This window comes from Apis cerana, linkage group LG8, assembly GCF_029169275.1.
Source record: "Apis cerana isolate GH-2021 linkage group LG8, AcerK_1.0, whole genome shotgun sequence".
NCBI classification, from domain to species: Eukaryota; Metazoa; Arthropoda; class Insecta; order Hymenoptera; family Apidae; genus Apis; species Apis cerana.
In genome coordinates, this window is record NC_083859.1 from 6,552,140 (window position 1) to 6,579,850 (window position 27,711).

Genomic DNA, 27,711 nt, shown 5'->3' on the forward strand with positions numbered 1-27,711 from the left:
AGAACAAAATTAAACTATTTTTTCTTATACATCAGGTGATTGATTTTAATAAATAAAAATATAGCAGAATTTGTAAAAGAATTATTAATTCAATATATATTCTTATTGACGTGAATCAGATTTGCTGAATATTCTTTTATTTATAATAAATAAATCATAAATCAATCTTATAATATATAGCATTCCAACTATTATAATCATTAAATAAACCAATTGCATTTAGAAGACAGAAGAAAGAAGAAAAAATAGATCTTGGAAAGGAATAATGGTATAACCGCTGACTATTCAAAGAAATGGAGTACACTTGTCTCTGTATAAAAACGCATTGAAGCATCTGGAGTTTTAAAAGATTACTAAACTAGAAGGAGCTCGTACAAAAACTGTTTATATAGCTCGCATACGTGGGAGCAAGATTTTACTGTCTCCTAAGAGATAACGGTTATCTTTTAGATATTATTTTAGGTCTTTCAAATTAAAAACGAAATATAAAATAATCAAAAAATTTATTTAATATAAATAAAAAAATTATGGATATGAATAATGTAAAAATTTATAATACAAATATATATTTAATACATGAAATATGAAAGACGAGATTGTGATGAAGAATAATGAAATTGAAATAAAATATTCTAATATTCTACAGTGATAGTTTTTGTTTTTAGATATTCGTTCAAAGCTTCTTGACCCAAGTCTTTACCAAAACCAGACATTTTGAAACCACCAAAAGGTGCAGCCACATCTGTTTTATTATATGTATTAATGAATACTGTTCCAGCTTCTATTTTCTCAGCAAATCTAAGAGCTCTACTAATATCCTTTGTCAAGATACCAGAAGCCAATCCATATTCTGTATTATTCGCTCTTGCAATCATGTCATCTACGTTCTTCGAACTGAATTTGGAAATAACCATGATGGGACCAAAAGATTCCTCTTTAGCTATGTACATGTCATCTTTCACGTCTGTAAATATTGTTGGCTCAAAATACCATCCTGGACGGTCTAATCTTTTTCCACCATAAATTAATTTAGCTCCTTCTTTAATTCCACGTTCCACAAATTTCAAAAGTTTGTTTAAATGAGCTTTATGATTCTGTGGCCCATGGCCTGTGCTTCTATCTAGAGGATTTCCTATGGAAATCTTCTTAGTCTCCTCCACTATCCTTTTTAAGAATTCGTCATGAATTGTCTCTTCCACAAATAGCCGACCTATTTAAAAAGAATAAATGTTTTGATTTTCTTTTATAAATAATAGATTAATCACTTTTTAAATAAGATTTTTATACAATATTCTGAATATTATACCAGCAGCTATACAGTTTTCTCCTTTGTTGAAAAATACGCTGTTCATTGCAATTTTAATTGCTTGCTGTAAATCAGTATCTTCGAAAATAACTAAAGGACTTTTTCCACCTAATTCTAAGGATACTTTTTTCAAATTACTATTTGCACAAGATTTCATTATAGACTGTCCAATTTGCGTAGACCCAGTGAAGCCTAGTTTTCTAATTAGAAGATGTTCACAAATTGCATTTCCAGTCTCAGTTCCGTTTCCTGGTACGATATTCACCACTCCAGGTGGAAAACCAGCTCTTGCAGTTAATTCTGCGAATTTCAAAGCTGTTAAAGGTGAAGCTTGTGCTGGTTTCATTACCACAGTATTGCCTGCTGCCAGACAAGCTGCCATTTTCCAAGAAAGCATCATCAAAGGATAATTCCAAGGAGTTACCAAGCCACAGACACCAATAGGTTCTTTTCGGGTGAAGGTTAAGTTACGATTTGGTCTGGCATGAGTTATTGGTATAGTAGAGCCTTGAATCTTGTCACACCAACCAGCGAAATATCTCCAAGTTTCGATGGACATTCCTATATGGGTCTTTAAGGCTAATGTATATACTGCCCCGGAATCTATGCTCTCTATGGTTGCTAATTCTTCCTTATGTTGTTCCATTAAATCTGCTAGTCTGAAAAAAAGATTATTGATTCAGAATTAATTAAAATAAATAAAAATTTACAATCGAAAATATTTACTTGAAAAGAAGAGCTCCACGCTCTCTGGCGCTAATTTTGCTCCATTCTCCTTCTTCGAAAGCTTTCTTGGCTGCCTTAACTGCCTTATCCACATCCTCCACGGTGCCAGTTTCAACAGAACAAATAATCGTTTCATCATGAGGATTAATCGTGTCTATAGGATTTCCGTGGCCATTTACAAATTCTCCATTAATAAATAATTGTCTAGGGAATTTTAGAGTCATATTGTTCGTTTGCACTTCCACAACATCATATTTGATTTCTTTAGAGGTAGAGATACCTCGTGCTGTTAAAACTACTTTATTTACAAACTGAATAAACACCGGAGCCATGAAGACGTCGATATTTTGCAAAATTACTCCCAAATTATCCTTTATCTCTTCTACTAATCTTATAACATCCATACTTCCTGCACCTGTAAAAGAAATATTTTAAATTTTTCAATGCTCTTTCTTTTAAAATGTTTTTCTTTCAAATATGTTTTTGGATAATTTCTTTCAAATATGTTTTTGGATAAATATCTTACCGCAGGCAAAGAAATCTGTATCCTCATTAACATCCATATTTAGAATACCTTCCCAAGTCCGCTTCAAAGATTCTATGATTTTTTGTTCTTCTGCAGTAAATTCAATTATGGTATCTTCACTCTTCTGACCAAATTGGCTTGCAAGTATAATTCTAGTTCCAACTTTTATTCTTTCCACATTGATAAAGTGATTATCAACAGCTTTAATTAACAGTCCATCTTTATGAATAATGCCCAATCTATCCTCTACATTCACTTCAATCTCGTGTTCGGGTATTTGATCACCACTCCATAAGATAGAACCAAATAGACGAACTTCTTCACCATCGATAATAGTCCACGCACCTGGAGTGCTATCGAGACCACGTATGAAATTATGAACTTGTTTTGCAGGCTTAGTCCAATCTATTTTTTGAAGTTCTTTTTTATTCATCATAGGATCATAAGTGGCTCCTTCTTCCTTTTGAGGAATCATAGGAGCGTTTCCTTTAGCTACAAGATTTACGGCCTCCACCATGGCCTTAATTCCTTCAGGATACAGAAAGTTATTGTACAAAGAATCCAAAGTATCATTGGAGTTTACTTTACATGATCTTTGAAGCAAGATTGGTCCAGTATCGAGACCATCATCGGCCCAGAAAATAGAGAAACCTGCAGTATCATCTCCTTCTATCAAAGTCCTAAGAAAAGTAAAAAAAAAAAAAAAGCATAAGAAGATTATTATTTTTGCATGATAAACTTGAATTACTTAGGAAAGAATGATTGCACAGTGATTCTTGAAAATTTATCGGTTTTCTTATCATTATATTCATTAAACGAGAAAGCTAAGAATAAACATGTATTATACGTTTCGATTGCACACGAAAACGGAGTCGAACCAGTTTCAAGATAAGCTTGCGTTTCAATTCACAGTGTCTTATTACTCCTCCTTCCCTTTCTTGTCGCCAGTGGTACTCTTTTGCTAAGATAAGCGATTAAGAATTCACATAGTAGTCCATAAACATTCTTCTATATTATATTAGGTAATTTCAATCGTGTAACATATTACGTATTAAAAGAACTAACCAGGTAATAGCGCTAGCTCCTCTGTGCCTTGGTAGTAAAGATGGATGGTAACATATACTGCGATGACGAGGATGATTGATGACCTCCATGGGAATGAATTGACTGCAGAATGGAAGAACATTTAAATCCACTTCGATTCCTTTATATAACTTGAGCACTTCCGGCAAGGTCGCTCCTTTGCTTCTCCAAGACTTGATCTTAAAAACTGGAGTATTATCGATTTTTGCTGTTATGGCTGTAAAAAGTAAAATGTCAAAATATTAATAATATCCGTTGATCGATATAAATTTTTTGTGGAATATATAATTACCCAGAGGATCTTCTCGATTCCCTTTGTCAGGAATAGTAAAGACCCCTGTAATCTGGTGACCATTCAATTTCAGAAGTTTGTAAACCTCGGCTGCGAAGTTGCTTTGACCGATTATTGCCACTTTGAGTTGCGCCATTGTCGTCTAAATACTCAAGATATTTTAATTTTTATTCTGCTAATATTTAACAATGTTTTTTATCATGAAAGAGTATAGTGAAATATAGTGAAATAAAATAATTAAATTAAAAAATTAAAATGATTATAGTTAATTATATAATTAAATATTATAGTTAAATTATTAGTAAATATAAAAATATATAATTATAAAGAGAAATAAATATAGTAAAAAAAAAATAAATAAATATTTTAAATAAATATACGGATTCATAACATAATTCTTTATGACCTCACTATACTCATTTTAATAAATCTCTCTCTATATATATTATTATTATTCTTCAATTGACCCAATACCAAATATTAATCATGCCGTTATAGCAAACATTATGCAGCATATAATATACATACCTATTTGTTCCGCGATCTCTTCTAACTTTCACTGTACTTTCAAGTGAACTGCAAAGAGAAGACATAGTAAAGAAGCTGTGCAAAGGAAAAGTTGTTACAAGATAGGAAGAAGAATAAATGGAATTACTCTTCTATTTCTACAATGACCATGTTATTAGCATTAAATGTATTATCATCTACTATCACCAAATGTATCCAATATGCTATCACCCAATCGTTATTCTAATTTCTACCATTTATGTTTAAATTATTCGAATAATAAAGCAATATTTTATACAATATGTATTTACAAATTTTAGCATTTTATCTTACGGTATTCACGACGTAGGAGCGTATTGAAAGGAAATTCTTCAGGAACAGCATTAGAAAATTAATATCTTCGATTTTCTGATTGTATAGAAATATATTCACTTCACTGACTGTTATTCGACGATTAAGCAACACTTGTGACTATCGAACTGAAACGCGCTAAAACGTGTTACGTTTATATAAGCTGGCTGTATCAGTAACCAGGGTCAAGAAATTTTTTTTTAACTCTTCTGTATATTTATCTGTATATTACGATTGTTATTCTGATTTTTATCAGCTAACGTGGATTTCCCAGTGCATCCCCTTAAAAATATAATGAGTTAATGAATTTCAGATATGTGAAAGTATGGATAAAACAATAGAATAGTATAGTAATAATTACAATATATTAAGAATAATATTGTACGTTATCAACCAACGAAAATGTCAAATATGAATATACCATAAATTAATCGGGAATTATTAGGATTATGTAGCATATTCTGATATGAACTTATATTTTATACATCATATAATAGTCTATATATCTATATAATAAAAAGCACGCTCATTTTGAATATATATATATGTATAGAATTAATAATAAATATTTATAAATTCAAATTATTTAGTACATACAATACATATTAGCATCGAATGTAATTAATTAAAAATAAATTATATTTTCAAAAAAGATTTTTGATTGAAAATAGAGAAAATTATTAAATATTTAATATAAATTAATAAATTATTAAATATTAAATATTTAATATAATTTATAAAATAATAAACCAGTTATTATAAATATATAAAATACTTAAACATTAAGAATTAATAATGTTTTATTAGATCTATTATAGTAAATATAGTAAATTATATATAATTATGTATAATAGTAAATTACAAGTTTTAACTGGTTCGAACGAATATGAATGAAAGATTCCTCCCTATCAATTGGTCATAGGTTATCAATATGATGTTTACATGACCAGTTTCGTACTGGTTTTAGTCGGTTTAAGGTCACAAGCATCTAAAAACTTGGGTCAAGATGAATAAAAAATAATGTAAATTTTTAATTATGATATTAGAACGCAATTTCAGAAAATCAGAACAGATTTAAAAATATTGTACAGTCTTTTATTATATCCCTGATCTTGTACATGTTTTAATCACGAACAAATCGATTATATACTATTATATATTATTTATATATTATACATATAATATTATTATTTTAACGAAATAAAATTAATTGGGAAAACAAATTTATACAGATTGAATATTTAATATCTTGGAACTTTGAATTCTGATGTACCATCCAATACTGTCGTGGGTTTTCTTTTATTCATAATATTCTGAATTTTCTGCCATTCTCTATCTAATTCAGCTTTTTCATTCTTTTCTTTATTATATTTTCTTGTTCTTCTGCCATCAGCCATTTTTACACCATATTGAAATGCTGCTTTTGGTAAGGCTTCTTTATTATTCATATATTCACTGTATTCTTCAGGTGTATCAAAATCCCATCTGCCAATAGGACCCTTTTTATTACCAAGATCCATTTTGGTATAATCTACTTCATCATCCGAATCATCTATAGCATCTTGCATCTCATCCAAGCCTGGATAACATTCTGCATATCCTTCTGGTTCAGCAGCTAATTTATTAAGGAGTGCACCTTTTTTTGGTGCATTATTATCTGAATTGGAAGATGCAACATTTGGCAATTGGGGAGTATTTGCTTTATCATCCGTATCCAAACCATTCTCTGGTTTATCAAAATAAGAACCTTTTTTCTTTTCCCGCGGTTGATTTGGATCTTTCTTACTAATTGTTGGAACATAATCACCAATATCTCCATAAATACTTTCGTCCTGCGGTCTTGGAGCAATATCCATGTCGTTCATATCATCAGGTCTTGATCTACCATCTTTATATTTCTTTCCTTTTTTACCATGACGATTACCTTGACGGAGATAAGATAAAATTTGTGCCAGTTTGTTTATTACGATATCATTTGTTGTTAAAGTAGGAGTATTATCTATAGTGGGTACATCTGCCTTGCTTCTAATGAGAGTAGTTGGTATATCCACATCTGTATTTTCATCATCTAATTCAATTACATAAGCCATGCGGCCAGGAGTAAATAATTCATTTCTTTCAATCTGTTTAGATTTCATGGTTATAATTGTTCTATAAATATTGCGTCCTATTTTAGTTTTAAACTGCATTTCATCATCTTTCTTTTCTCCCTCTTTTTTATCCTTTTTATCCTTTGGCTTAACCAATTTTTCCATTTCCTGTTCCTGTTCATGTTCTTTTGCTTCTATTTCACTACGTACCTATAAAATAAAATATTATCTTATAAATTTATTTTTATTTCTATATTACAAATTAAATCATTTTTTTTTGCAGATTCTTACTTTTTGAAGAAGAGCATAATCTAATCCTTTTACTAAATGAGTATGCTCCATGTCACCACCTAAGAATTTTGATTGTTGAATCATTTGTCTTCTACGTTCAGCTGCATCCATTCCTGATTTTAAATCTGGCGCAACTGCACGATATGCACTGGCACTATTCATTGGATCTTCTGCTTGATAATCTTGATTTGTACCATCCCTACGTTCTCTAGCTCTATCTCTATATTTCTCTGCTAATTCTGCCATTTTATCTTCTTCCTGTTTTTTTAATTTGGCATAAAAACTTTTTTTTTTCCTTCGTAATTCTGCACGACTGCCACCACTAACATTCGGTGTTTGTGCAGTTTTTGCATTAGCATCTCGAGCAGTTCCAGGTACAGAAGCTGGAGTAGCAGATGGAACAGATGCTCTTGGTGTCATCAATAATTTCCGGAAATCATCGTTCGTTAAACGAACAGACATTCCCATATCTTCTTCCGTTGTTTCTGGCATTTTGATTATTGTATATAAATGTTCTAAAATATCGAGGTTAATTTATTAAATATTAAAATCATCATAAAACATTGAAAACTAGATAAAATACTAATGTTATAAATTGTAAATATATACCTTATATATATTTGATATTTTAAAATTTACAATATTAATTTAAAAAAGAATTTATCATTGAATTATTTTGACAGATTACTATCATCACAATAGAATATCTTTATTAACAAATATCACAAAGTTAAAAAATAATAGAATGGAGAACTGTAAGGAAACAATAACCTATTAGAGAAATAATACAATGCGATGCCATCTACTAGTTATTTAGTAGTACTACATAATATAAATTTTATCATTGGATAGATGGCGTCGTTAAATTTTGTTTATTCCCTCTCTATTAATTTCCAGATTAATAGATTTTACATATGTGAATCTTCTTCAGAAATCTTGAATATTATTGACATCTAACGGAAAAAGATTATGATTTTAAATTTAAATTTTATTAAGCAAATTAAATATAAAAAAATTAAAATTTCATTTAGAAAATAATAATACTTCATTTTTGCATACCTTCAACTTTTATTGTAATCAAAAATAATTTGTCAAAAAATATTATCAATTTCTCTTAATAAACATTAAAAATCGAAGAAATTACAAAAAAATCATTTAATGTTTTTAGCATTAAAAACTTGATATTTAGCATCTATACAAGTAGCATAATGTATCGTTGGCTTTCCTAATTCAGGATTGGCCACATAATATGCGAAACGGGTAATTCCATTGCATGCAGCTCCATATTCTCCATGTTTATTTAATGCAATTACTGCACCAGTGAATGTAGGATAATGTTTAGCGATTCTACTAATTGCTGTGGTTGCAGCTGCAGTAGGAGTGGCATCGCGGCGCATTTCCTCTACAGCTAAAAAACTAAAAAATCCCTAGATATAAAACTACAAAATAGAAAAAATTATATTATTCATTGAATTCTTTTACCTTGGTAAAAATCGCATCATGATATCTCCTTCGCCGGTTCCAGCTGCCGCACCAACATCTTGATCAGCATATGCACCTGCACCTGCTATTGGAGAATCTCCAATACGACCAGGAATTTTATTTCTGGCACCATTTGTTGATGTACCAGCTGCTATATGCCCATTTGAATCTATAGCTATAACTCCGATCGTATCGTGATTTTCTTCAGTCACATATGATAAGTGTTCTTCCAAATTATTATCCATAAAATCTTTTGAACGATATGGCCCACAACTCTTTGTTGGATCTGGATTTACGTTCTAAAAAAAGATATATATATAATTAAATATATGTAGAATTTCTGTAATAAAAATAATTTACCTTCCAAAAATTAGGTTGGCATTTTTTTGTTTTCCAGTCTAACCACATTTTTTTTGATTCTTCTGTTTGTAAAGATTCTTTTTTAAATCCCATTTCTACGGCAAATTTTGTGGCTAATTCTCCACCAATTAAAGAATGTTTAGTATTATGTAAAACTTTACGGGCAACTGAAATTGCATTCTTAACATTTCTTAACAAACCTACACCACCTACATCCATTGTTACTCTATTTTTAAACAAATAATAAAATCAGAAACAGTATTTTACATATGTATATATAAGTATATATAAGTATATTATATATATATATACCCATCCATAATAAGAGCATCTAAAGTTGTTTCTCCAGATTCATCTGGACTACCCCCATATCCTACAGTTTTTCTACATCTCTGATCTTCACACAAACTGCAACTTTCTTCTATAGCATCCAGAGCACTTCTCTCTTCATTATTCAAAACATTCCATGCTAAAACAAATTATAAACACAATAATATCAATAAAGTTGTTATATTATTATTATAGTCTTATAAAATTATTTCTTTGAATATACCTGTTTGTGTAGCATTTTCATAATCCCAAGTAATAACTACTAAAGGAATACTCTTATTAAAAGCAAAAACTTCTTGATACTGTGTTAAAGAAAGATATACAATCAAGTAAATAGTTAGTAAGATCTTCATGTTTGAAGTTCAGTTAGCTATTGATTAATATTAAGACTTAATGATCTTTGTTCATAAAGAAAGAGGGGATATATCTTTCTGATGTTAGATTATGTATATATATTTGTTTTGCTTTGATATAATATTTCTGGAATGATTTGATAATCTATAAAAATTAATGAGATTTACAAAAAGATGAATATGATGTGAATTATTTTCACTGTAAATTTATAATAATTGATAATATAAGAAATATAAGAAGTAATATTTACAATAAATTAAATTTTTTAAATTAAATAATTAAATTTTCTTACAATATGAAATCTTATCGTATTTGTGGAAAAATTTAACAAGATATCAAGTTCAATAAACGTATATATTATGATCAATTATAAATTCTTATCAAATAATAAATATTAATCATAATTTTATTTGATTTATTTATCGAATATTATTAATAATTAATAATTTATCTAAATTATTTTATGTATTGATGTATCTGTAAAAAATATAATTTAATATATTAATTAAATAAATAATAGAAAAATTTCCTCTCTCTCTCTCTCTCTCTCTCTCTCTCTCTCTCTCTCTCTCTCTCTCTCTCTCTCTCTCTCTCTCTCTCTCTCTCTCTCTCTCTCTCTCTCTTTTACATTCTTTTGAATTATAATAATTTACTATTTACTTTTTGAAGTGAAATCATAATCCACTTATATTTTTTTTTATTATAATTTTGTATTACAATAAGTAAATAAAACTTATAAAATAATTCAAATTATTATTTGAAGTTTGACTAAACATGAAAGAATTCGTGACATAAGCAATTTATAATCGATGTTTAAGATTGTTTCACACATTTTTGCTGAAAAAGAAATTAAATTATAAGAAATTATTTAAAGTATTTTTTATTCAATTAAAACACTTTTTGTTTAAAGCTAAAATAGGATAAAAGTATTCTCCCAAATTTGGGAGTTGCTGTTATCCTAATCAGTATACATAACCCCTCTCATATTCATTTAAAAGAAAATGCCTTTTAAAAAAGATCTGCGACTTTTGTTGAAGCCTTACTATTTTATAAATATTTTACTTAGTCTTTCATACATTATTTCCAAACGTATATCAATTATTTGTAATTATGTATTCGCACAAGCTGAATGTGAACTTGATGGAGTAAGTCATTTAAAGATAAAAATAGAAATGTTATTAAATTATTTGAATAGAGTATATTTTATAGTAAATATATTTTTATTTTAGAGAGAAACAGAGATACTATTTTTTCTCATAATAGTTATAATGATAAGGACACGAAAAACTGGAAGTGTAACTATGATAAGCTATTTATCATCCAGCTTTGTATATACTAAAGTTGCAAATCTGATTCTTTGGTTTTATGCAGATATTCGTATGGGAATAATATTTGCTATTATATTCATTTGTAAGTATTTATTTGATAATAATTTTCAAATGAACATTATTATATAATTCAATAATTATAGTATGCGGTTTAATGTTTCCTGAACCAACATATCAAGGTCCAGAAAAGGTAACGTATTTACGTGGTGCGAATGGATTACAAGAAGAACTTTACCGTGATACAAAAGTCATTTGGTTAGTTGCATTCTACACAGCTTGGAATCCAGCTTGTGTTAATTTTGCACCAATATTCTCCGAACTTTCAGCAGAGTTCGTAATGAACAATTATTTATGTATTATGAATAATTATATAATATTATATTAAAAATAATATTTTATAAATTTGTAGATATGCTTTAGAAAATTTGAAATTCGGAAAAGTAGATATAGGTAGATATCCAGATGCTGCACTAAAATATCATATTAGTGATGCTAGTACCAGCAAACAGCTTCCTACTTTAATCTTATTTAAAGAAGGTAAAGAAATAGAAAGACGTCCACATGCAGATCATAAAGGAAAACTGATTAAATTTCTTTTTTCATTGGTATGTGTAACAATAAATTTTTAAATTTTGGAATGTATATAATTGGAATGCATTATATAAAAAAATGAATTATTTTTTAGGATAATATAAAAGCAGCTTTTGATTTAAATAATATTTATAGAGATTGTAAAAAAAATCCAATCAAGAAGAAGGAAAAAAAAATAGTAAAAACAGAGTGATCTAATCAGTATTTCCAAATGTTGAAATGTTTACTATCATAGCACTGCCAATGCGATTTTAAATGAAGATTACTTTATATAGAATAATGGAGTTTAGAATAAAATGTCTTGCGCAATTTCCATTCATAGCGAAACTGCAAATATTTTGTAAATATTCATTATATTTTCTATCATTATATGTATTTTTAACTTCACTATAAGTAGATATTTCTTAATATATTATAGCTTATTGTATATAAGTACTAATATACTGTAATATAAGATATTAGGTTAAGATACTAATTTATTAAATAATTATATTAATTGAAATTAAATAAAACATAGAAGCACTATATGTATAAATTATAATTTGTCGAAACCAAAGCAAAATTTCTAATTAAGTTAAACATAAATTATATTAAACATAAATATAAATTAAACATAAATATTGCAGTTTCGTTGAACTAAGTAAAATTTTATCGAAATAGATAATTATATTAAATATTTATATATTATAAAATTCAAATATTATATTATATATATCAAGTATTTATATAATATACAATTATGGATATATAATTTAATATAAAATTTATTATACAGGTGGCCAAATGATCATGATATGTCCGTGCATTGATTCTGGCAACCATTTTTGATAAGCTGATAAAAGAACTGAAATTTATAACGATAATTTCTTAATATCATTGAGACTATATTTAAGTACAAAAAACATATACTTACAATTTCTATCTGCTTTCCAAGTTTCTAATAATTGTACTTTTGACATAATTCCATGAGATAATAATAGTTGCGTCATTTCTTGCGTTCGCGGAATTAATCTAAAATTCCATGTTAGATTATTAATTTTGAATTGTTTTATTTATTTTAATTCTATTTAAAATCTTACTTAGCCCATGCTTTGGTAATGCTTTGAGGAGTTGATAATAATGAAGAAACGAATTGTTTTAATTTTGGAAATACTTTTCCTTCTAAAAAAAAGCATGCAAACCATTTAACTCCATCTATGGACAATGGATATTCCATATCCATTATTGGTAATTTCCAACCTGCTTTTCCGAATGTTCCTGTTATACTACACATTATTTTTCCACTTTCTGGATCGTACCTTCATAAATTAAATGATATAAGAAATGTTTTATTATATATATATATATATAAAAAAAAAAAAAAAAATAGATTTGTATACCTTGGTGGTGGATTAGTCAAAGGATCTCCAAGTTGACATAGAGAAGGAGCAAATTTAGGCAGCCATTCTGATTCTATAGCTGTGACACCACGCATATACATTTTATTTGTTTCATAAATTTCCTGATAAACTACCCATTCAGGACATATTTTTCGAAGAACACATGAGGAATGTAGAAATACTGGCTCTTCCATATCTACAGTTCTATACAAAAAATTATCTAATTATATATTTAAAATGGTTAAGAAATATTTAATATCTTACTTATAGGCATATTTCCATTTAGCTTTATCTTGATCTTCATTAATCTCATCTGGCATCACTTTTCTTGCAACTTGATCAGCCATTCCTGCAAGAACTATTTGCCTGAGAAGTTTGGCTTCCATATCAACTGGAGGTTTCATCCTGAATTAAAATTAAAGAAATAAATTTTTTAATAATGTAAATAAAGATAATTAACTAAAAAAATGAAAAACAAAATATAAAATCCGATTTTCTCTGAATTTGAATTCTCCGTACATATTTCCTCATTTTTTTAGTTCTTATTATTTACTATACATACTGTGGATCAATAATGAGATTCAAATCTTGAATGTTCAAATTAATTTCATTTGTTAGTTGCTGTCGGAGTTTTCGAATTTCCACAATCGCCTTATGTCGTAAACCATGTTCTTCACAAAATGAAAATAATTTTCCTTTAGTTCCCGCATATTCTGCACTTCCTACAGCTCTGATTAAAACCATCAGATCACCTTTTTCGTAGAATATATTATCTTTAATTAATTAATATATTTACATCTTATTATCATAATTTTTAAAAAATTTAAATCATGTACCAAGAAGTAAACTATTGCCAGTACCAGCCCAAAAACGTTTTATTTGTAACCATTTATTCCGAGAATCAACATCTATATCAAATGTTTCCATCAATATCTCTTGAACAGAAAGCGCAGCCACCATACACACTGTATATTGAAGAAGATTATGTTGATGAGACAAAGCTAACATTTTTCCGTAACGAGGAGCAACAGGAAATGCAGCTATACTGCGACCAAGTAATGTTACTTTAGCACTATATAAATCTAAATAAAGAGTAATTACAATGAATAAATAATTGATTATATTTAATTAATAAAGAATTACAATTATACCTTCTTTTTCAATAGCTGGCTGTTCTAAAATTCCAAGTATTATTAGTCTTTTTTCAGCCATTTTTAATTGTGTAACATCTGGTGGTGTTGGAAAAGGAAAATTCACAACCTTGTCAATATTCATGACTTTCATTTGTAAAATTAAATCATCTACAGGTTTTCTTTGAATCTCTGATTGGCTAAACTGTTCAAAATGGTTATTAAACACTGCTGAAGAATATAACCTATAATTAATATTTATTAATAAAGAAATTATATTTTCTAATTATGAATTAATTATGAATTAATATTTCAAAGTAAATAAATACCTATAACAATGTCCAGGACCAGTTCTACCAGCTCTTCCTGCCCGTTGATTAGCAGATGCCTTACTAGTATAACAGACTTTGTATGTACTAACACCAGTTACTTTATCATACATTCTCATTTTACAACGTCCACAATCTATTACATATTTTATATTAGGTATAGTTAAGGAAGTTTCTGCTACATTTGTGGATACCACACATAAACGATGACCTTCTGGAGGTGGTTCAAAAACCTAAAGATAAAAATTGATTAATTCTTGTTAAATTCTTAATTGCTATTTTTACGAATTATAATATTTTTGAATTTTTAAATTACTCTTGCTTGTTTATGACTTGGAAGCAAAGAATACAATGGTAAAACCCATAATGGTTGTGCATTTATGCAGATCTTTGGATTAATAATATCTTCTTCTTCACTTTCATCTTCATTTTCATTTAATTGTTCTTCTTCATCATCTTCTGCAGTAATTAAATCTTCGTATGTATCATCAATAGGAATTGATGATACAGAATAACTAAAAATTAGTGTATAATTATAAGATAATTAGAAAAAAGTTATATAATATATAATAGTTAATTATATAAAAAAATAAATATATATTATTACTTATCCAGATTAATGTTTGGTAGTTGAATTTGATTTTTTTGATATAATTTGTTATAATGAATAGCTTTTTTGTAACAAAAATCATTATCACTATCAATATTATCATTTTCGTTATTATCATTTTTATCTTGAATATCTTCTTTCTCTTTTGAAAAATCTTTATTTTCTGATTTTTTTATTTTTTTTGTAATTTTTTTTTTATTTTTTGTAGAAAAAGCTTGACGTAATTTCCGTACTACGAAATTTACCTCTCGTTGTCCTAAATTAATGATATATATTTTTAAAAAAAATGTATTATAAGATTTATAAATAATTTGAAATTTTAAAGAATATACCTGTCAAAAATATTAAAATTCCACCATCAGGAAGTCGAGTATGTATTTTTATAGCTTTTTTTAAAGCATCAGAAATATAATTAATGCTTGTTGTTTTATTAAAATGTATTGTAACAGGAAATTGTCTTGATTCCACTGTTAATATAGGTGGTTTCATTTTAAATAATTTGTTATTTTCTACAAATTCTTCTACATGTAATGTAGCTGACATAATTACAAGTTTCAAAGAATTTTTTCTTTTATTCCGTAATGGTACAATTCGTGATAACAATCCTATCAAAATATCGGTATATACACTACGTTCATGTGCTTCATCTAGAATAATTATCGAATATTTCGTCAGTAAAAAATCCTAAAATATTAAAAATTGTTGATTATAATTATTCCAAAGAATTCTATTCAATTTATTTAAATAATTACATTCTGTATTTCCTTTAATAATACACCATCAGTCATAAATTTGATTTTTGTTTCAGGTGTAACATTTCCTTCGAAACGAATCAAGTAAGAAATTTCTTTTTCAGTAAGATTCATTTCTTGAGCAACACGTTTACTCATAGATATAGCTGCTACTCTTCGTGGTTCTGTAATTCCAATTAACTTTTCTTGAGCATAGCCAGCTTCATAAAGAAATTGTGGAACTTGCGTAGTTTTACCACTGCCTGTTTCACCAGTAATTATTACAACAGGATTTTCATTAATGATTTCCATTATAACTTGTTCTTCTGCTACTACTGGTAATTTTAATCTAGCTGCTTGAATTTCTGGTTTTCTTTGTAGCATTACAAACAGAGCAGACTTTTTTTCTATCAGCTGCTGTGGCTTTAAGGATTTTTTAATTAAAGTGACTGATTTTTTTTCTTCTTCTATAGTATTTTTTGTTATATTTCCGTCTGTGAGATCATTTTTTTTATTTGAAATATGCTCATTTTTTCCCTTTATTTTATCTTTTTCTAAAAATATAATATTTGTTGCACCTTCTTCTTGTTCATCTTCATTATTCTTTGTATCTGATTCTAATTCGCTATTACTAGATTCCTATAACAAATTACATTAACAATTATGTTAATATTTGGTTTGTTGTTTGGTTTGATAGATTGTTATTAACTTACATCAAATCCAATAACATTTAAATTTGAAATTGTTTTTTTAATTACTTCTTTTTCTAAAATAGCTAATCTTTTTTTTTTGCTAACTTTAATAGCATTTATAGGCATTTCTATTGTATCATTTTCATTTTTAATATTCGAATCAATTTTACATTCTTTAACAGATAATTCGGCTTCTCTAAAATGACGTTTTAATCCTTTAGTTTGTACACTTGTCAAAGATATATATTGTTTTAATTCTTCTGGTGATGCTTGTACTTTTGCTAATTCTTTTAGAAGTTCTGTTCTCTGTTAAAGTAAAAATAAAAAAATAAAATAAAAACAAATTTTATGCTCAATAACTTACCTGTAATTTTTTTTTCTTTTTTTCTATAACTTTTTCTAATTGTTTCCTACGTTTTTTAGATAATAATCGAGTAGTAATAGTATTTTTAACTTTCTTCTTGGTTTTCCTCTTTTCATTTGGGAGGACTAATGCATTACAACTATCAAAATTATCTTCACGATGTATAATATTTATAGGAATCTAAAAAAGATTTTGTAAATATTTTTTCTTTTCATTTTTTTCAATAATTATATTACTATATTATATTACTATAGAAATACCTTTTTAGTCGCAGAGTTATCAATTATAACTTCTATATTATTTCTTGCTTTCCAATTATATTTTTTTCTTCCCATTGTGTGAAAATTTTTCAATTACAATATGTTTCTTTTTTTAATATATTTTTACAATCATTATTTTTACTTATACATATATATGCATTTTATATATATATATATATATGTATTACTTGGTTATAATTTTAACCACGTGTACGAATTAAGTCATCTAACATTCTTTATGAAAGAAAACAGAAATAATTATCTATAATCGGCATTCAATATATCTACAAACTAATATTTTAATATTTAATATTTTTTTTAATATTTATTTTTTTGTTTCATACTTCAAGAATACTTTTCATATCCTTACCGTTTTAATGTCAGAACTACATATAGTACAAATAATTTAAGTATATTACAAGTATATTACAATACTACTGTATTATATTCCCAAAAATAAAATTATATTTTTTAAATTTTTGAATTTAATAAAAATATATTATACGAGATATATTTTATGAAATTGTCATCTTAAATACAAATGAGAAATATATTATAAAATTGAGAATATAATATTTATATATTTTTTTAATTTTTATTTTAATATTTTTTTATTATTAAATTTAATCTTCTACTTTAAAGGAGAAATGATAAAAATATAATATGATAAATAATTAATATCATACATATATATTATATATAATATCAATGTAATTATTATTTGTATTTCATTTATGATTATGTATCAAATGCAAGTATAAACAAAAAGACTGATAGGAAAAAATAGAATAAAAATTAACCAGCATTATCTCTTAAATAATTGTAAAAAGAGATGGCGCTAATCTATAATGCTTATTCTATCTTATTTTTTTCTTTGATATTCAAAAGATGGCCTTGATAGTCTATTTTTATTTTATTCTATTCTTCTCTTACTATTTACTCTTCTTATCTATATATTAATTTTATCGACAGATGGCGCTAATTCTCGTATTTATCCTACTTCCATCTTTATATTTATCCTAAATTTCATCTGTGATAAATTAATAAATATCAACAATAGATAATGAAAAAAATATTATTTTCTAATAATTTCGCAGGATGTCGTTCATGTCGCTGAACATTAAATGTGAAATATATAAATGTGATATTAAAAGATACAATTTGTTTTGATAAATCGTTAATCTGTTGTGAAATAATTAATTAAAGAAAAATGCAATCAATTTTTTAATTATATTGTGTAATTTTTTCTTTCTTCTCAAATATTAATATATATACTATTATGTGAATCTTAAACTAGATTTTTAAATTATAATAAGTATTTTATATAATGGAGGTTATGTTAATCAAAATTTATAATTAAATATATAATTAAAACTTTATATCAAATCTTAAATATAAGATATGGATACAGGAAATTCGAATGAAAATTCACATCCAATTTTAGAGACTCCTCCACGTGCTGAACGAGTAAGTTTTTGATATACTATCATAAATTTCAATTTTTCTAGATTCTTATATTATTTTTCATCACAGAAAAGTACCCGAGGATCGCGACAAAAAGGAGTAGATAGCGTAACAAAAAAATTTCTACGTAACTTTGATCCGGAACATAGTGAAAGAGAAAAACGAAAACTACATCGACGGTTGTATCAAGGTCACAAAAGACATGTTATGTATGATGAAAATGGAGTTTATACTCAAACAGGAGATGATCTTTGTGATTGTTTAAATTTAAATTGTGCTGGATGTCATTTTTCTTGTCCTAAATGCAATTCTCCTAAGTGTGGTCATGAATGCAGGTATGATATTAAAAAATTATTTTTTAAATTTATTTATTTTTTAAATATCAAAAATAAGTTTTTTATTAGGAATAATCGTAAGTGGACATACGAATCTATAGAAAATGAAGGAAGCGATGTCATCATAAAAAATCCATTATTGAAAGAAACTTGAAGTTCAAAAATTAAATCAGTTAAATAATTATATTGTTAGTGATATTATTTTTATAAGAACTTTATGGCTGTGCTGTGTAAGAACTTTACTATCAATTTTTCACCAAACTATATATTTATATTTATTTTCAATTTTATTAGCATTATGTAAGTTATGTACATTACAATTATAATTAGATTATAATTAGAATATGAAAAATGATATATAAGAATATTTATATCTTCTATTTCTTTATAATATTCCTCTTATAACTTTTAAATTAATATCCTTTCTTAAAATCTCTTTTGAATCATGCATGTAGAATTTTAAGAATTTTAGTGCATCTGACATTAAGCTTACCATTCCTGTTCAAAATGAATCCAGCGTATATTTCAGTAAAATAGTCAAGGAAAAATTATTCCAAAATGTTCTGTAAAAACAAGAAAGATTGAAAACGCACAGTCAACGATGCACGTGCATGTCACAAATACACAAATGTGCTATTGATTTTCCGCGATACTTTTGGCATAGTGCGCACGTACCTAACGCACATACACACATTCAACTGGCGGAGTAGGGTGAGTCCCGGTGCGGAGGGCGTGCGCTTCGTTTTCCTTTGAGATCGTGAAAGTTTACAGCAGCGAGCAACCGTTGAGTGCTACGAATATGCTGATTCTGTGGCTATTAAAAATCGAACGCAATATTTGCCAATCGATTATTTGGTAATCAACAGTCGTGATTAAAGTACTTGAATATTGTGTAGCAATTATTACATTGACACGAGACGAACATTCTCAAGCCAATTGTTATTATCCTGATTCTTGAAAGGATTCACGTTGCTTCTTCCTTTGGAGTGGAAGAAGATTCTTTATATTTTAACAAAAATTACATTTGAATGCGGTTTTTATCATTATTTTTTAAATTAGAAGAGAAAAATTGAGAAGTGCATCGAGAAAATTAACATTTTTTTCAGGAATAGTATAGTTTACCGGAGATCTAAGTGACTTGAAGAAAAGAAAGCGCACGACAGTATCGTCTGCTATACAAGGTTCACGAAATACTTTATTATCTGCAGACCTTCCGCATCATCGGGTCAATACGATCGAGATCTTATCATCTAATGCGTGACGCGTCGACATTTAACCGTGGTCGTGGTTCAGTAATTGGTTACATATATTTTCAGAATATACTTCTGTTATGTGTTTATACTGATTATTTAATTTTTATTTAATTTTTTTAAACATTTTGGAAATGATTAAATGATAGAAATGATAACGATTAATCAAATATTGATATAGAAGTTTCTTAAATTGGTTTTAATATTATAATCATTGATTTCTATGTGAATATTCTAGTGAAAATCTTGTTTGATAACGATGACAAGAGTCTCGAGTCTCAAACATCACTTGTTGAATATATACACATGTAGAGGGATGATTACGGGTCATAAGAGGATTATGAAGTGGCATTTATATCAAGTTGACGGTTTTTTTTAGCGATTAAATATCGCAATATCATTAAGAAAAATGATAATAATAGTTCATTATAGAAGTTAAATATTATATTAACAAATTATAATGATAAAAAAAGAATGTAAATCAATAATTTGATATTAAATTTTTTGAATTTATTAAATTGACGTCAATTAAAGATTTATTATTATTATTATATACATATATATAATAATTTTATTTTATTGTTGTACAAAATAATTTGTTTTATACAATCAATTGATAATCACATTCTTATGGAAATCGAATAAGAAAAATATGTTAATCGGTGTAAATAATTAACAGAAGTGTAAAAAAAAAAAAAGAAAACTATAGAATGGCGGAGGGTTGTTACAATCTTTATGCAAAATCCATGGATTTTCAAGTCAATTTCGTTTTTGTACGTTATGTATGACAGATAAATTTATACTGAAGGGACCCCGGTTAACGGGGGTTAACATCATCGGGACGGCAGATGTCAGAATGCCAGAGCAGAGCAACGATTATCGCGTGGTGGTGTTTGGAGCGGGTGGTGTTGGCAAGAGTTCTCTCGTATTGCGTTTCGTGAAAGGAACTTTTCGTGAATCCTATATACCTACTATCGAGGATACATATAGACAGGTAAGTCTAAAAAAAAACATAAATCCTATATATATGTATATAGGATTATAGGATATATAGGATATATATATAACTCTTATCTTGCATAGAGATTAATAAAAAAATTAAAATTTTTTTTTTATTAAATATACTTTACTATTATGTATAAAAAATATATATGTTATTATATATATATATATACATATAAAAAATTAAAGATTATAAAAAAATTACAAATTTACCAATTTTGTTTATAAATATAAATATAGAATGAATTTTTATTCATATATTTCATTTTCAAAAATTAATTCTAATATTTCGTTCTAATATTTATAGTGTCTAACACTTATAGATGCGAAGTTAATGTACATGCAATTATACATGCAAATTTTATTTTTAATTAATTAATTATTTCCAGAATTCCATACTGTAAACAAAATTTATCATTTTTCTTAAAATAGAAAATTGCTTTGATTCCTAATTTTATTGCATTTTATATAATATTTTAGAATTTTTGGATTTCTCATTTAAATTGATTTTGTGATCCTACCTTTCAAAATAATTGTATGTAGAATTTTTAACCGAAATAGAATTGAATTGGATAGGCAAATAATAAATATATATCGTATATAATAATAAATTTTTTAGATCAGATAAATAACTTTTTTTTCGTGACGTAAATTGCTGACGCTTGGTTGATGATTCATACATGATGCAAGATTATTGTTTTAATCTAATCGCTCATCTTCAAATTATTATCTTGTTCTGTAATTATAATAAAATTTACATGAAATTGAATCGTAACTAAGCAATTGATTTTCTCTTTCTTTTTGTTTCTTTTATTCGTATTTAAATATATATATTTTTAATGTTTAAATATTTTTAATTGATATTTGAATATTTTTAATTTGAATATTTTTTTATTGTTTAATAATTAACGATATATTTTCCTTCATAAATATTTAAGAACATAAAGGATATTTTTAGCTTGTACATTTTCATTTTATTCTATGTATATCATAAATATCAATTAAGATTTGTTTTTATTAACTTTAACAAAAATATTGTAGATCGCGCAATAATTGGAATTGTTTGATTAGTCGATAATTCAATTTATCGACAGTTTTGTTCAATTGATTTTTCGCTGATATCGATATCGATCGAAATTATAATAGATTTAAATTATTTTTTAATCAATTGTTGCAATATTAGTTTCAAGCACATTGGAATTACTGAAGAAGTTTTGAAAAGAGAAAAAGTATAAAAGCTTCGTTGGTGAAATTGTTGAGACCTGTGCTGTGTGTGCGACGAGAAGCGTGACAAAAAATAAACGAAATGGGACGATTATGATGCGATATTTCAGGTGATAAGCTGCAATAAAAACATATGCACGCTTCAAATTACCGACACAACGGGGTCTCATCAGTTTCCCGCGATGCAGCGGCTTTCCATAAGCAAAGGTCATGCCTTCATCCTCGTATATTCGGTGTGCTCACGGCAAAGCCTCGAGGAACTACGACCAATCTGGGCCATTATTAGAGAACTTAAAGGGCAGGATATATCACAGATACCTATAATGTTGGTAAGATCTATTTTTTGACATGAATTTTCAATTGATAACTATATAGAGATTTTTAAGTTTAAAAGATCTTTCATCGATATGCGGAAATATTACAAAGAAAATATAAAAATTTATTATAAAAAATATCGATGATCTTATCAATTAATTATTTTCTATCGATAATCTTAATGACTCAAATATATTATAAAAGACTTCTTTTAGTAATTTTTTTCTTTAGATTTAATTGATAATTTATTTTAATTTTCGAATTATTCAAAAAAAACTTTTGATGTTATTAAACATATATATATATATATATATGTTATTAAATTTATATATATATATATATATATATATATATATATATATTATTAAATTTTTTAATAGCATAAGTGATGTAATAATAAAAACTATTCAAAAGAATTTTAATAATTTTTCATATAAATTTTATTTTTTAATTATAAATAAAAAAATAACAAATTTATGATTTGATTTTTCGATTCGATTCTTTTAATTATTTAACAGGTTGGAAATAAATGTGATGAGAGTCCATCAGTGCGTGAAGTATCAATGAGCGAAGGTGCAGCAGAAGCCGCAAATTGGGGATGTGGTTTTTTGGAGACATCTGCCAAGACGAATCATAACGTAAACGCCTTGTTCCGGGATCTACTGATGCTCGAAAAAAATAGATCAGTATCATTACAGCCTGTACAAAGTAACAACGCGATTAGTCTGAAAGAGAAATGCTGCGTAATGTAACGGGCGAAAGTGGAACAAGAAGAATAAGAAATTGCAATACATCGCATTTTCAGGCGACAAGAAACTAAAAAACGACAAAAGTAACAGTCGTCATTGTTGTCATTCTTTTGACCCGGCATAACATCTGCCATGGTAATCTCGACACAACCAGTATTAATATAAGTTAAATTTGTGTTAACAAAAAGGATGATAAATATCCTAGAAAGCTACGTGTCGTACAGGGTACATTCTAAAATACTCCTTGTTTATTAAGAAGCTTATTCTTGTGCTAAAAAACTAATTTTTTGAAACGTTTCGGATTCTCTTGAAATGATTGTATATTGTAAGGTTATATTCGTAAGAGACATGCTGATTTCATACGACAGTAGATTCAAAACATTAAGATTATTTTTAGTCTCTTTCTAACAAAACGTTATTCTATACTATCAACAAATTTTTTTCAATTTTGATACAGAACAACGTACTCGGTCTCTTAGGTTTCATAAGACCAACGATATATATGCATTTTTTTATGTGGGATTCGCGATTCACATATACAGTATACATCTCATCATTCTTTCATGCGGTGATTTGTGAATCGCGATTCGTGTATAATACACATTCAAACGTATAGAAACTCATCCGATGTAATATTTAATTTCGCAGCACTTATTCCTTATTCAGTTTACTACGAATAAGCGATTTTTAGCTATCGTGTAAATGCTAACATTTGTTTCTATATTTTATTAGTCACAAAAAATCAACGGCGGCAAATTAATCGAGAAATCTGAATCGCAATTCTGAATTTTACGAGAATCATCGTTTGAATATTTTCATAAGTATACGATGAATATCCGTCATATATGAATCATGATTCACAAATCGTCATATAAAAAAAGGCGATTATTTTATATTAGTAAGCTCGTTACATTTTGACTTTCATCCGTTTGGCTATGTCGAGTTTACTATGCAAGAAACGTGATTGTTTGGACCGGCAATAACCGATCTTTATATTAAGAACCAACAACAAAAAATGATTTTACATACCCAATGAAACAAAGTGGATTTTTCTTGAAAGAGTAACCGGTACAAAATTGTAATAATGAATATATAAGAGATATACTGAATATGATTCAAAAAATAATATGCTCTTTCACGAAAATCTTCCAAAATCGCTGTCTGAGACTACTGCGATCATTAATTTTGGGACCGGTGTCGCACAAGTTTCTTCAGCTAGGGATATAGTAGGGGGAACGTGCGAACAAGAAACGACAAAATTAGATAAAAGTTGTTACAAGATTGGTTTTTGTTGAATAGTTGTAAGGTTTTTGTAATGATGCTAATTAGGATTTATTACTCGTCACGTTGATATAAACATAAACCCAAATACACAACATACACACAAATACACATACATACACAAATACACAGAGATGAACAGAGAAGTTTATGTATTTACATGTACACGTACAAGGTTCATTAGGCACCACGCGTTTTCCATGTTGACTCATATTTTAGTGTTTTCCTCCTGTATATTATATACAAACGTAGGTTTGTTAGTGTTTGCGAGGAAACGTTAATTAAAAGAACTCGCCGCGAAGGGCTCGTTTGTTCCTCGACTCGAGTTTCGTTCATCTTGCTATTCGCGTTTATTGTTGTAAAAGAGGTACCTAAACTAGGTTTGGGCAAAATTTTCAATCTAAATATCAAATTTTCAGAATTATTATATGTATCATTAATATAAAATGAACATGAAGTTATAGCTATAAATTTCATTTTGAGGCACAATGATTTTTAATCAATTCCTATTGATAATATTTGATGAATAAAAAAAATAGAAAGTTTGAAAAAAATCTTCAGTTCTTCTTCAGTTTAGAATATAGAAAGTATTTACAAATATAACATCGAATTTAAAAATAAATGAATTGAATTTGAATTAGATTTTTAAAATTGAATTAGATTTTAATTTTGATAATATTTGAATCTAAGTTTAGTTTAGATTATACTTGAGATTTAGTTAGATTTCAAAAGTTTTCTAATCTTAGAACTAGTATTTTTGAATTGTATTTTGATATTATGAAATACTATCAGAAAATATAATAATTGATGAAGAATATTTATCCCTAATACCTATTTATATACACGTGTGTAGAAAATTTAACTTAATAGCACATTTTATAATAAAGTTTTATAGGAGAATACCTGGATTCTATTAATCTATCAATTTGAAAAATTTGCTCAGACTCCACCTCGATTTTGTTGGAGCCATTATTACAATTTTCTTTGTATTTAATTCTTATTCGATCTCATCTCTGTATTGTAAGACTTTTTTTTGTTTAAGAAATTCAATGAAGATACGAGTGGATGAAAATGTAAATTCTAATTTGACCATTAGAATATCTGCGTTGCTCGTTTTCTATGAACATCAACGAATTATGGTTTCAGCCACTTTTTACGCAGTCAATTTTCTTGTCTACTCGTGTCCATACATTCAATCATAGCTTTAAAGGACGAACAGTGTATTCTCTACTCAGTCCAACATATTGGGATTAATGAAAGCGAACATTATCCCATTGATATTACAATAGACAAATTATCAGTTTTGCTATGATCATTATTATTACTAATGGTTATTTCACGAAACGAATATGTATATCTTGTATCTTGAGCATACGAGCATATACATGAGTGCACCGTTTTAGAAACGAGGGCGGTTTCACGTCGATTCACTTATATTTCAAGATTTACGTTATAGCACAAATCTAATTTTATAACTTGTAAATAAAGAAAAGCGGAATTAATCTAAATTCAATTATTATTTAACTATATTATTTTTTTTTTTAAATATTGTACATAGTTGAAAAGATGGGAAAGATTTGTGAGAATGTTCAGTGTTGCTTTAATTTCTTGATGACATGATGCATACATGCATTAGCTCATCTATATGTGAATGTATGTGCATATATATATTCTGTTATATTTAGATACAAGGTTAAATAGTGTTCAGTCAAAGGCGAATCTGACCTTATGAAATCGACCCTCAGCAAGCTAAAAGATGAGAAAAAAGAAGACATATTAGGAGGAGGAAAAACGAAGAAAACATATATACACACACATGCGAATTAAAAACCGGTAAATCGTATTCTATGATTTTTTCGGGGCCATACACAATTGATGTAATTTATAAAAATTGTGAGCTTCTTCCGCGTAATTATAGATCAATTCTTTTTATATTATTTGTAAGAATTTGCAATCATAATTTTTAATTTAATCCTTTTTTAATCACGATTAATATTTAAAATTACATTTTTGAAAATTTTTATCTTATCGAAGATTCACAATTTTCTATCTGCACTGGAAATCAGTGCTCCTTTTACGAATATTGATGAACAATTTTGTAGATTTTATCGAGAAATTGCGAAACTATGCTTCTTTTTATACTTCGAATTAATAAACTCGTGATTTCCAAAGGATTAATTTCGAAGCTTTCTGGTGATATAAACAATTTTGTTGTAACGAAGATTTTCGTCAATGAAATCGCATATGTATTATGTCCTCGTTCGAAGAGTGCGCATTTTTGTTGCGCATGCGCCGATCGCGCACTCTGTGATTTTGAAAAGTTTATATGCGCCAAGCAGAATAAGGTACACGTATAAATTGAGAGTATCAATTTTTTATCGTGTTATAATTGCTAAGGCACGCACGACCATGAAACATAGAAATCACGATGGATCTCTTATGATATTACGCTTTATTTTTTATTATGTCTATATGAATGTCCGATGTATCTTGATATTTCATAATCCAATCGAAGACGAAAAGAATTAGAACAATTTTATAGAACTTGAATTTGATTAAATCAATTGATAAAAAATTATAAAAATATAGATAACATTAATATCAGATGCATTTATTATAGAAATTTATAGATATAAATAATACATAAGAAACTTATAAGTTTCAGATCGATTAAAATATTTGATTAAATTTTTATATGAAAAATAAGAAATAATGGAGAATGCATTATGAACGAAGCACGCAAATATAAATACAAATGGAATATTATTCTATTAAATTAATTATTCTAAAATTATATTTAAAGTTATAAAAATCTAGATAGTATAAAATAAGTTTCTATTACTTTATCAATTTCTTTTTTATATAGAAATTAAGTGCATACTTATGTACGAAATAACTCGAATTGTATCCTGTTCAAAATATTTATTTATTCGATTTTTCTTCATCATTTTTCCTATAGATTAATTCCAATGAATTTAT

General features: G+C 27.2%; 7 protein-coding genes and 1 long non-coding RNA gene across 18 annotated transcripts; 3 read left to right on the forward strand and 5 right to left on the reverse strand.

Annotated features, from left to right (window-relative positions):
- Positions 1 to 486: 486 nt before the first annotated feature.
- Positions 487 to 5,063, reverse strand: LOC107992622 (cytosolic 10-formyltetrahydrofolate dehydrogenase). Of its 2 annotated transcripts, XM_017048632.3 has the most exons (8): positions 4,774 to 5,063; positions 4,462 to 4,509; positions 3,934 to 4,082; positions 3,624 to 3,858; positions 2,559 to 3,238; positions 2,033 to 2,447; positions 1,307 to 1,965; positions 487 to 1,210 (listed from the first exon to the last, which is right to left on the reverse strand). In XM_017048632.3, the coding sequence occupies exons 3-8, from the start codon at positions 4,067 to 4,069 to the stop codon at positions 633 to 635; spliced, it is 2,703 nt and encodes a 900-aa protein (XP_016904121.1). In that variant the 5' UTR covers positions 4,070 to 4,082; positions 4,462 to 4,509; positions 4,774 to 5,063; the 3' UTR covers positions 487 to 632. The 2 variants fall into 2 exon arrangements, with proteins under 2 accessions (XP_016904121.1, XP_061934379.1); XM_062078395.1 differs by lacking the exon at positions 4,462 to 4,509 and having other exon boundaries at positions 3,934 to 4,075.
- An 801-nt stretch (positions 5,064 to 5,864) lies between these two features.
- On the reverse strand, positions 5,865 to 8,373 carry LOC107992623 (protein Red). The gene is made up of 4 exons (XM_028664209.2): positions 8,232 to 8,373; positions 7,782 to 8,125; positions 7,173 to 7,687; positions 5,865 to 7,091 (listed from the first exon to the last, which is right to left on the reverse strand). The coding sequence occupies exons 3-4, from the start codon at positions 7,662 to 7,664 to the stop codon at positions 6,033 to 6,035; spliced, it is 1,551 nt and encodes a 516-aa protein (XP_028520010.1). The 5' UTR covers positions 7,665 to 7,687; positions 7,782 to 8,125; positions 8,232 to 8,373; the 3' UTR covers positions 5,865 to 6,032.
- On the reverse strand, positions 8,221 to 10,820 carry LOC107992624 (N(4)-(Beta-N-acetylglucosaminyl)-L-asparaginase-like). Of its 2 annotated transcripts, none has more exons than XM_017048634.3 (7): positions 10,359 to 10,820; positions 9,991 to 10,175; positions 9,568 to 9,842; positions 9,327 to 9,483; positions 9,015 to 9,240; positions 8,655 to 8,953; positions 8,221 to 8,588 (listed from the first exon to the last, which is right to left on the reverse strand). In XM_017048634.3, the coding sequence occupies exons 3-7, from the start codon at positions 9,695 to 9,697 to the stop codon at positions 8,324 to 8,326; spliced, it is 1,077 nt and encodes a 358-aa protein (XP_016904123.1). In that variant the 5' UTR covers positions 9,698 to 9,842; positions 9,991 to 10,175; positions 10,359 to 10,820; the 3' UTR covers positions 8,221 to 8,323. The 2 variants fall into 2 exon arrangements, with proteins under 2 accessions (XP_016904123.1, XP_061934381.1); XM_062078397.1 differs by having other exon boundaries at positions 9,949 to 10,175; positions 10,359 to 10,816.
- Positions 10,700 to 12,144, forward strand: LOC107992585 (thioredoxin-related transmembrane protein 2 homolog). Its single transcript, XM_017048539.3, has 5 exons — positions 10,700 to 10,843; positions 10,928 to 11,108; positions 11,170 to 11,356; positions 11,436 to 11,631; positions 11,712 to 12,144. Exons 1-5 carry the CDS (start codon positions 10,700 to 10,702, stop codon positions 11,808 to 11,810), a joined length of 807 nt encoding a protein of 268 aa, XP_016904028.1. The 3' UTR covers positions 11,811 to 12,144.
- Positions 12,145 to 12,281: 137 nt separating this feature from the next.
- LOC107998864 (probable ATP-dependent RNA helicase kurz) lies at positions 12,282 to 19,730 on the reverse strand. Of its 4 annotated transcripts, XM_062078393.1 has the most exons (18): positions 19,587 to 19,730; positions 19,405 to 19,474; positions 17,113 to 17,346; positions 16,853 to 17,032; positions 16,510 to 16,794; positions 15,818 to 16,435; positions 15,398 to 15,749; positions 15,063 to 15,321; positions 14,772 to 14,970; positions 14,456 to 14,688; positions 14,148 to 14,371; positions 13,833 to 14,078; positions 13,559 to 13,748; positions 13,261 to 13,401; positions 12,997 to 13,200; positions 12,697 to 12,915; positions 12,531 to 12,628; positions 12,282 to 12,461 (listed from the first exon to the last, which is right to left on the reverse strand). In XM_062078393.1, the coding sequence occupies exons 3-18, from the start codon at positions 17,185 to 17,187 to the stop codon at positions 12,385 to 12,387; spliced, it is 3,600 nt and encodes a 1,199-aa protein (XP_061934377.1). In that variant the 5' UTR covers positions 17,188 to 17,346; positions 19,405 to 19,474; positions 19,587 to 19,730; the 3' UTR covers positions 12,282 to 12,384. The 4 variants fall into 4 exon arrangements, with proteins under 4 accessions (XP_061934377.1, XP_061934376.1, XP_061934375.1 ...); XM_062078392.1 differs by lacking the exons at positions 19,405 to 19,474; positions 19,587 to 19,730 and adding an exon at positions 17,483 to 17,950; XM_062078391.1 differs by lacking the exons at positions 19,405 to 19,474; positions 19,587 to 19,730 and adding an exon at positions 17,483 to 17,879 and having other exon boundaries at positions 17,113 to 17,403.
- LOC107998863 (ARL14 effector protein) lies at positions 18,092 to 19,278 on the forward strand. Of its 2 annotated transcripts, XM_017058377.3 has the most exons (3): positions 18,198 to 18,579; positions 18,646 to 18,911; positions 18,981 to 19,278. In XM_017058377.3, exons 1-3 carry the CDS (start codon positions 18,514 to 18,516, stop codon positions 19,063 to 19,065), a joined length of 417 nt encoding a protein of 138 aa, XP_016913866.1. In that variant the 5' UTR covers positions 18,198 to 18,513; the 3' UTR covers positions 19,066 to 19,278. The 2 variants fall into 2 exon arrangements, with proteins under 2 accessions (XP_061934390.1, XP_016913866.1); XM_062078406.1 differs by having other exon boundaries at positions 18,092 to 18,579; positions 18,646 to 19,278.
- Positions 19,627 to 26,245, forward strand: LOC107998862 (GTP-binding protein Di-Ras2-like). Of its 5 annotated transcripts, none has more exons than XM_062078402.1 (5): positions 19,627 to 19,766; positions 20,018 to 20,092; positions 20,953 to 21,155; positions 22,498 to 22,716; positions 23,221 to 26,245. In XM_062078402.1, the coding sequence occupies exons 3-5, from the start codon at positions 21,018 to 21,020 to the stop codon at positions 23,452 to 23,454; spliced, it is 591 nt and encodes a 196-aa protein (XP_061934386.1). In that variant the 5' UTR covers positions 19,627 to 19,766; positions 20,018 to 20,092; positions 20,953 to 21,017; the 3' UTR covers positions 23,455 to 26,245. The 5 variants fall into 5 exon arrangements, with proteins under 5 accessions (XP_061934386.1, XP_061934388.1, XP_061934385.1 ...); XM_062078404.1 differs by having other exon boundaries at positions 20,970 to 21,155; XM_062078401.1 differs by lacking the exon at positions 19,627 to 19,766 and adding an exon at positions 19,804 to 19,944.
- Positions 23,125 to 24,618, reverse strand: LOC114578042 (uncharacterized). The gene is made up of 2 exons (XR_003698627.2): positions 24,481 to 24,618; positions 23,125 to 23,401 (listed from the first exon to the last, which is right to left on the reverse strand). It is a non-coding gene; the product is annotated as an uncharacterized LOC114578042 (long non-coding RNA).
- Positions 26,246 to 27,711: the final 1,466 nt, after the last annotated feature.

Coding starts and splice junctions, on each gene's coding strand:
- LOC107992622 (XM_062078395.1), bottom strand. CDS start 4,824: ATGCTGTTCCTGAAGAATTTCCTTTCAATACGCTCCTACGTCGTGAAT. Junction 3,239..3,623: donor GGAGCTAGCGCTATTACCTG/GTTAGTTCTTTT, acceptor TACTTTTCTTAG/GACTTTGATAGAAGGAGATG. Junction 2,448..2,558: donor TACAGATTTCTTTGCCTGCG/GTAAGATATTTA, acceptor TTTCTTTTACAG/GTGCAGGAAGTATGGATGTT.
- LOC107992623 (XM_028664209.2), bottom strand. CDS start 7,664: ATGCCAGAAACAACGGAAGAAGATATGGGAATGTCTGTTCGTTTAACG. Junction 7,092..7,172: donor ATTATGCTCTTCTTCAAAAA/GTAAGAATCTGC, acceptor TTTATTTTATAG/GTACGTAGTGAAATAGAAGC.
- LOC107992624 (XM_017048634.3), bottom strand. CDS start 9,697: ATGAAGATCTTACTAACTATTTACTTGATTGTATATCTTTCTTTAACA. Junction 9,484..9,567: donor TGAAAATGCTACACAAACAG/GTATATTCAAAG, acceptor AATTTGTTTTAG/CATGGAATGTTTTGAATAAT. Junction 8,589..8,654: donor ATGATGCGATTTTTACCAAG/GTAAAAGAATTC, acceptor GGGATTTTTTAG/TTTTTTAGCTGTAGAGGAAA.
- LOC107992585 (XM_017048539.3), top strand. CDS start 10,700: ATGCCTTTTAAAAAAGATCTGCGACTTTTGTTGAAGCCTTACTATTTT. Junction 11,109..11,169: donor ATTTGCTATTATATTCATTT/GTAAGTATTTAT, acceptor CAATAATTATAG/TATGCGGTTTAATGTTTCCT. Junction 11,632..11,711: donor TTAAATTTCTTTTTTCATTG/GTATGTGTAACA, acceptor ATTATTTTTTAG/GATAATATAAAAGCAGCTTT.
- LOC107998864 (XM_062078393.1), bottom strand. CDS start 17,187: ATGGGAAGAAAAAAATATAATTGGAAAGCAAGAAATAATATAGAAGTT. Junction 12,916..12,996: donor TTGACTAATCCACCACCAAG/GTATACAAATCT, acceptor TAATTTATGAAG/GTACGATCCAGAAAGTGGAA. Junction 12,629..12,696: donor ATTACCAAAGCATGGGCTAA/GTAAGATTTTAA, acceptor ATGGAATTTTAG/ATTAATTCCGCGAACGCAAG.
- LOC107998863 (XM_062078406.1), top strand. CDS start 18,514: ATGGATACAGGAAATTCGAATGAAAATTCACATCCAATTTTAGAGACT. Junction 18,580..18,645: donor CTCCTCCACGTGCTGAACGA/GTAAGTTTTTGA, acceptor TTTTCATCACAG/AAAAGTACCCGAGGATCGCG.
- LOC107998862 (XM_062078400.1), top strand. CDS start 20,946: ATGACAGATAAATTTATACTGAAGGGACCCCGGTTAACGGGGGTTAAC. Junction 21,156..22,497: donor TCGAGGATACATATAGACAG/GTAAGTCTAAAA, acceptor GCGATATTTCAG/GTGATAAGCTGCAATAAAAA. Junction 22,717..23,220: donor CACAGATACCTATAATGTTG/GTAAGATCTATT, acceptor ATTATTTAACAG/GTTGGAAATAAATGTGATGA.